Raw genomic sequence first — 6,593 nt, 5'->3', positions numbered from 1 at the left:
CGTGCCGTGATAAAGCGCACTTGCTGCTCGCTTCCCCAGCAGTGCAGAACGAGGTTGTTAGAACTCGGCTTGTACTCAGCTCAGCTATTGAAACCTGTAATAACTGTATTTTATATTGTTGTGGTTTAACCCCAGCCATCAACCAAGCCCCACGCAGCTGCTCGCTCCCCTAGCTGCGGGAGCGGCACGAATCGCAAGGGAAAAGCTATAAACCGCATGGGTTCAGTTTAATAAGGAAAGCAAAAGCTGCACACACGAGCAGAGCGAAACAAGGAGTTAATTCACTGCTCCCAACGGGCGGGAGGTGTTCGGCACCTCCAGAAGAGCAGGGCCCCAGCTGATGTATTTATTGGTGACTTGGGAGGACAAGCACCATCCCTCCAAACCTCACTGCCCTTTCCTCCTTCCTCCCGCTTTATACACCGAGCATGATGTCATCTGCTCTGCAATATCCCGTTGGTTCAGCTGTCCCAGCTGTGTCTCCTCCCCTCTGCGTTCCGCACAAATCCAACACAGCTCACGCTACCCGCTTTGAAGAAAATTAACTCTGCCCCAGCCAAAACCAGCACAACATCCCACGATATGTTTTCTGTAGAGGCATTGAGGTTTGTTTCAAAACCTCAGGGCTGTGTGTCTGTGCAATTTCCAAGGTAAAGGGAAATATTGCACAGCTGAGGCTTAAAGATTTAGTGAATAACTTTCCAGAGGTGATTACTCAGCATGTTCTTACCTATGCGGGAAAAAATATGTGAAGCTTCTAGCAAGGTAAATCCGAGCAAAGAATGTACAAAAAATTTGATAGTGAAAATAATCTGCTTGTTGCTTAAGTGTGATTGATTGGTACATAGCACTGAACATTCTGAAAACATACCTTGCTGACATGACATATCTATAGAACTGCCCATCTTGGAATGTGTATAAATTATTTACAGGACTTCCACTTTGTTTATTTTAAAGAAATACACTATTTAAAATATTTGTTTCAAAGTAATTCCTGACATCTACTGTTCTTCTAGGTGGATCAGCTCCAAAATGTTACCTCAGTGTTTGTGCCAAGTTTACAAATGTTTGTTTCTGCACAACTTGAAACTGAATTCAGTAAACATGGCTAGCTTGGCCAGGAGGATCCATTCATCATCAAAAAAGCTTTCTGACTGTGAGATAAAGGAAGAAACTGCCCAGAAATGTGAAACTGAAGAGTTGCCTCAGAGTACAGAAAACAATGACTCGGGAAGATTGCACATACCAGTGATGCTGGAGGAGGTTGTTAATTGTTTAGCCCCCCAGCCTGGGCAGGTGAGTTAAGTGATTAACATTTGTGATTCAGCAGAAAAATTTTGTGCAGGATAGGGGTAACTTTTGTTCAGAGGAATAATGAGATGCTCTGTAAGAATCAGTTGCACCTTCTAAAGGTTCTAAATTGCAGCACTTTCTATAGCCTTAAGTTTTGAAAATAAGTCATGTGCAAAAGGATGTAATTTGCCAACTGACTTTTGCTGGAGTAAGTGAGGTGTTGGACAAAGATTGAGACAGTTTCTCACTGACAAGAGTGGTGGTAACCAGTGTGTATTAACATGGATATCTGCTGGAACTGTTGTATAAATTTCCATTTAAATTTACTTTATTTGTGGGCAGAGAAGGTAATGCTCTGATCTTGGATTTAGTTTTTCTGCTTGCTTCTCTCCTACGCACATGATTTCCTTTTACTCATCTTTAACTCAGTTATATTCTTTGTTATAAAATACCTGATTTGTGCCTCTGTTTCTTGTGGTGTTCTAAGACAACGAGTTGCCAATATAAAGAAAATCTAATTAGAAAGCTGATGTTCTCCCTATAGCTACAGTCAGTGACTGAGGTTTTCATTTTACTTACAGGGGTTCTTAAGAAAATCACCCCAAATAAAGGATTGAGTCACGGCTGAGATAAAGATGTTAGCACCCTCCTACTGAATATTCTTGCCTGTCTCCTTTGGGGAATCTGTTTGTCAGGAGTTTGAGCAATAGTGTTTCCACTTATGTTTGAATCTTCTTTTATTGCCTGTTTCTGCAGAGTCCCTGTAGTAGTCCTGTCTTTGAAGGAAAGACTACAAATTAGTTTGTACCGATCTACCTCAATGAAAAGTCTCTTGCAGTAAATCCACACACAAGTAATTTCCTCTTTAAGTTTACTGTATTGATTAAACTACATTTTAATCTTCTTAGTCCAGCAGTGCTCTTTGCAAATACCCAACCAGTGTTTTTGCAGTTGTCTGGGCAATTGAGTTTTCTCTGTCCTCTTAAAGAACCAAGCATGTTTTCAGAGTCAATGACATGTTTTCCCATACTTTTTCCTGGTTTTTTTCTTTGCATTAGTCAGTTTCCTTTTAACTAGAGATGTGGCTCTCTTCCACATCCTCCAGTTACTGATACGTGAAAGAATTTCATTACCTGTGAGTTCTGCTATGAATGCCAGAGGATGGAACTTTGAACTTTTAATTATTTTTATGAGAGTCTTAAAGGTTCTTGTGGGTTGCAAAGCTCTAGGAAATGATAGTGCTCTAGCACCAACAAACACTATTAAGCATAATATTTAAACTCCAGCTAGAACAAAAGCAGTATCTTGCCCTACTCAGATTGTGTGGGGAATCCTGTAATCTGATGGTATCTGTGATCTAGAATAGACTAAACTGGAGATACAGTAAGCTCAACTAGGATTATTGGTTTATGATAGTTCTGGAAGCCTTTTCTTTTAGTGTCTGTAAATTAAATGGTAGGTGGTCAAACTTGAGGTGAGAAAGAATGAATGAGACCTTTCCCTTTTCTCCAGTGTTTAAGTGATTCATCAGAAACAGTTAATATCAGAGGATTTGTTTATCTTGTTATGTTAATTTGTGTGTAAAAAAAAAGGCAGTTAATTTTCCTCAAAGAGATCATGTCTGACATCGTTTTGAGTTTGCTGCCACTCAGTGTGAAGATTTCCTTTCTTATCTCCATGAAGTTACTGAGTTATTTTTGCTACCCAGCATTCATTCAAGAAGGTATTCTGTGTCTTGGAAAGAAAGAAAGGTGAGCTACCTGGTCTGGAAAATTTATTAAAATTGTATTCACATGTCTTGTATATTATATATGTATAAAACTTGTATTTCTTGACAACATCCAGGAACTTTTCTTTCAGTCTTGCATGGATATATTTCTTTGGTTTCAGGATAGTCATTATTTCCATGCATCCAAATGTCAAATATTTATTTTTCAGCTGAAGAAGAATATGGGCATGGCCTTCTAAAATAGCAGGAGGAAGCATAAGGTATTGGTGACAGTCAGATATTGCTCTGCTGTGGGTGAAGTGCTGCTTGAGCTCTGCAGTTAAAGTTTGAAGACAGTAGCTTGTCACCTCCTGGAGATGCTGTTGCCACTGTAGGATGTTGTTGATCTGGAGAATGTTTCCTTCCTTTTTTGCAGAGCTAGTTAGTCAACTAACAGATGACACTTGAAGGAAGCTGAGGTAGACTGGGGGTGTGCAAAAGTGGAGTCTGTTGTTCTGAAGTTGTCTTGGTTCCTTTGTATCCTTGTCCATAAGTCAGTAATCACTTTTTGCCTTATACTGAGTGTAAGCTCTTAAGGGCAAAAATAACCTTCCTCTTTCCAACCCCCTGCAGAGTGGACTTCTGTTTTGTGGGAAGGGTTTCCAAGTATCCTGGTGTATAAATAGTTACAAGTCTATGCTGGTGACCAGAGTCCTTATCATGCTACTCCTGAAGCCATCTGCAAATCATTTGGAGCTGGAATGACCCATTTATACTAGAGGCTCTCAAAATTCCAGGTTTCTACAAGGTGTCCAAAAGAAACAAATTGAAAAGAGATATGGAAAAATTAATTCTGAGTTCTCAAGTTGTATGAAGATTTTGGTAGGATGCAACCAAAATTCCAGCTTTGGAATGGGATGTTAATTGCATCATGAGAAATGCTCTGTTGGAAAAGCACAACCCTCCATGAACATAGTAGAAGTTGTTACTGTTTTAGCCTATTTTCCACTCGACTTGTAAAATGAATGAGGTGACATAAAGCAAGTGATTTGTATAGTGTTCTTCATTGTAGAAGAAAACCTAAGTTTTTTTTGTCGGAAGCATGCTGAAAATATCTTTGCATATGCAAATTTTATGGCTAATTTTTCTGTGTCAGCAGCACAGTGAATTATGTGGTGACTGATAAAGGTAACCATTGTTGTAAAACAGGAAGGAAGATCCAGGCACTCTCAAGAGTGCCTTTTACCCTTTGAATTCTCTTCCTCATCCCATTGGTGGGGCCGTGTGGGAGCAGCTGTGTGGTTCTTGGTTGCTGACTGGGGTTAAACCACGACAACAGGGAAGAATCTTCTGGTTGTAGTTCTTGGATATCCACCTGAGCACCTCATCTTCCCACCTGCATCTTGGCCCTCTGCAGGCATATCTAAATGCTCACAGCAGCCACAAGAAGATGACAATTCTCACCAACTTCTTTCTGTATCTCTTGCAGCAGAGGAAGGGAAACTTGCAGCTGCTGTCTCCAAAGAGAGCAGCAAGGCAACAGGGTCTGCCTACTGGGAACGACTCTGCAGATGCACCAGATTTGGTTTTATGGTGATTCTGGGTTAGCTTTCCATTCCCACTCTATTGCATAACAAACGACAGTGCTTCAGGAGACTATTTAAGAGGCTGTGTTATAATAAAGCAAGATTCAGTGCTTTCGGGTGACTCAGCTTGTAATGACGCTGTATATGCTCTCCTTTTCTGTTGTGACAGCATTAGTCTTTGCACCTCTTGGGGAAAACTAATAAAATTCACCAGAAAGTAATCTAAGCCCTTTAAATTTTAACTTGAGTGAGCCTGTGATCTCAGAAAGGGTGATAATTAATATATGTGTCTACTCATTTCCTCCTCATCTAGTACTGTGTGTCTTTAGTCAGCCTTTTGGCTAAGCTTTCTTATTAAACATTGGAGTTGGAGTTTGCAAACAGGAACACAGACTTTTTGTGCCACACTAAATGTTATTAGCAATTGAAGATCACGGTTGGAGCATGGGAAATATCTGCAGGTTTGGGTTGGTTTTTTTTTTTTTTTTCTGTGTGGAAGATAATCCTGTCGTGAGTAATTTTGCTCTGACTTGTTCTGAATAAAGGGATTTAAATGGTTGAACTGCTAAATTTGGTGTTTAAGGAGGTATCTGAAGTCATGCAAATGTATGGTTTCTGAGCACAAAATCATTCCAGTGGTGGTTGCTGATACTCAGCAGCTTGGGAAAATATTTTTCTAATAACAGTGTTTCAAACACTGAAATAGAGTAATATTTTTCCAGGCTCTCCCTTTATCAAAAGTTATAGTATCTAAGGTCAAATTGCTGTAGGCACCTGGTGGCCAAGACTTATCAAAAACATGTCCATGTCTTTTTTTGGGTTCGCTAACCATTAATATTAAAGAATGGATTAGATTTTCAGTTGAGCCTTTGTAAAATTTTCATTACATCTTAAATACCTCCTGGGTTATAATTGAGGGAAGAAGTTTCTGAGGTAGCTGAGGAAATCGGCTCTGTCTTCCAAAGTCTGGTGATTAGCTGAAGTCATTCAGACATTGAAATTTTAATTTCCTATGGAAATGTTAATAATGGCGTACTTGAGTCATAATGTCATTAAATCCAATTCCAGACAACATTACTCTTAGGAAAATGAGTAAAGTAAATAATGCATACTGAAGTGAGGGTTTCCAGAGCTGAGTAAAAGCAGGTGACAAAGACAGGTGCTGGTGGTTTTTGTTTGCTCCTCTTCCCTCTTATCAAGAGGGAAGGGGGAGAGGGCTCTTCTGTGTTCTCTTGCAGTGAAATAACTTGCTCCCAGCAATATCTCTGGGCATTTTGCTCAGCACTGTGAGCTGCAGTGTTTGGCTGGCAGGTCTCACACTAGGCATACACGAGAGGCTCTGGGACATGACTCCTTCTGCCTCTGATGTGTGAGAACTCGAGTGGTTTTCCAGCGAGTTCACTTTCCCCAGGCTTCTGTGAAGGACCTGCCATTGATGACTGAGGAAATGTCATACATGGCATTGCTTCATCTACAACTGTAGATGTCTACAGGTGGAGTATTCCAGTAGGTTCTTTGAAATCAAGATCACTAATTGAGGTATGAGGTTTTAGAAAATAAATGAAGAAGGCAAAGCAATAACAAAGAGATAAAATGCCTTTTTTTTCCTGTTTGAATACTAAATCTGTTGATAAGTGAAGGAGGAAGTATCTTGCCTATAAAATTGCTGTTTCATATGTAGCTGTGGTCAGAAAATTTAACCCTTCTGGAGAAAAGGGAAAATATTTTGAGGCATTAAGTGATTATTTATTTCCTTTCAGGGAGTTGTAGAGGGTGATAAGGTCTCCCCTGAGCCTCCAGGCTAAACAAGCCCAGCTCCCTCAGCCTCTCCTCATGAGAGAATGTTTTTGGAGGTCCATGACAGTATCAATAGAAGAATCTTTCACCCAGACTTTATCCTCCTGTAATTTTAAGTCCAAACCCTGAAGATGCCATTACTGCCTGGTGCAATGGTAGAGTTGTTACAGTTTAAAACTCTAATGAAACCTCTTTTTTCCCAAAACAGG

At 40.0% G+C, this 6,593-nt stretch overlaps 1 protein-coding gene across 1 annotated transcript in view; it reads left to right on the top strand.

The window, feature by feature from the left end:
* The first annotated feature begins 1,025 nt into the window (after positions 1-1,025).
* The window catches only part of METTL15 (methyltransferase like 15), a 43,452-nt gene continuing 37,884 nt past the window's right edge, over positions 1,026-6,593 (top strand). The window contains exon 1 of the mRNA XM_009081954.1: positions 1,026-1,296. Within this exon, the coding sequence (XP_009080202.1) occupies positions 1,033-1,296 (264 nt within the window). The 5' untranslated portion in view covers positions 1,026-1,032. The remainder of the gene's footprint in view (positions 1,297-6,593) is intronic.

The sequence above is a fragment of the Acanthisitta chloris genome, unplaced genomic scaffold (assembly GCF_000695815.1).
Source record: "Acanthisitta chloris isolate BGI_N310 unplaced genomic scaffold, ASM69581v1 scaffold19420, whole genome shotgun sequence".
Taxonomy (NCBI): Eukaryota; Metazoa; Chordata; class Aves; order Passeriformes; family Acanthisittidae; genus Acanthisitta; species Acanthisitta chloris.
This window is presented reverse-complemented; position numbering and strand designations above follow the sequence as displayed.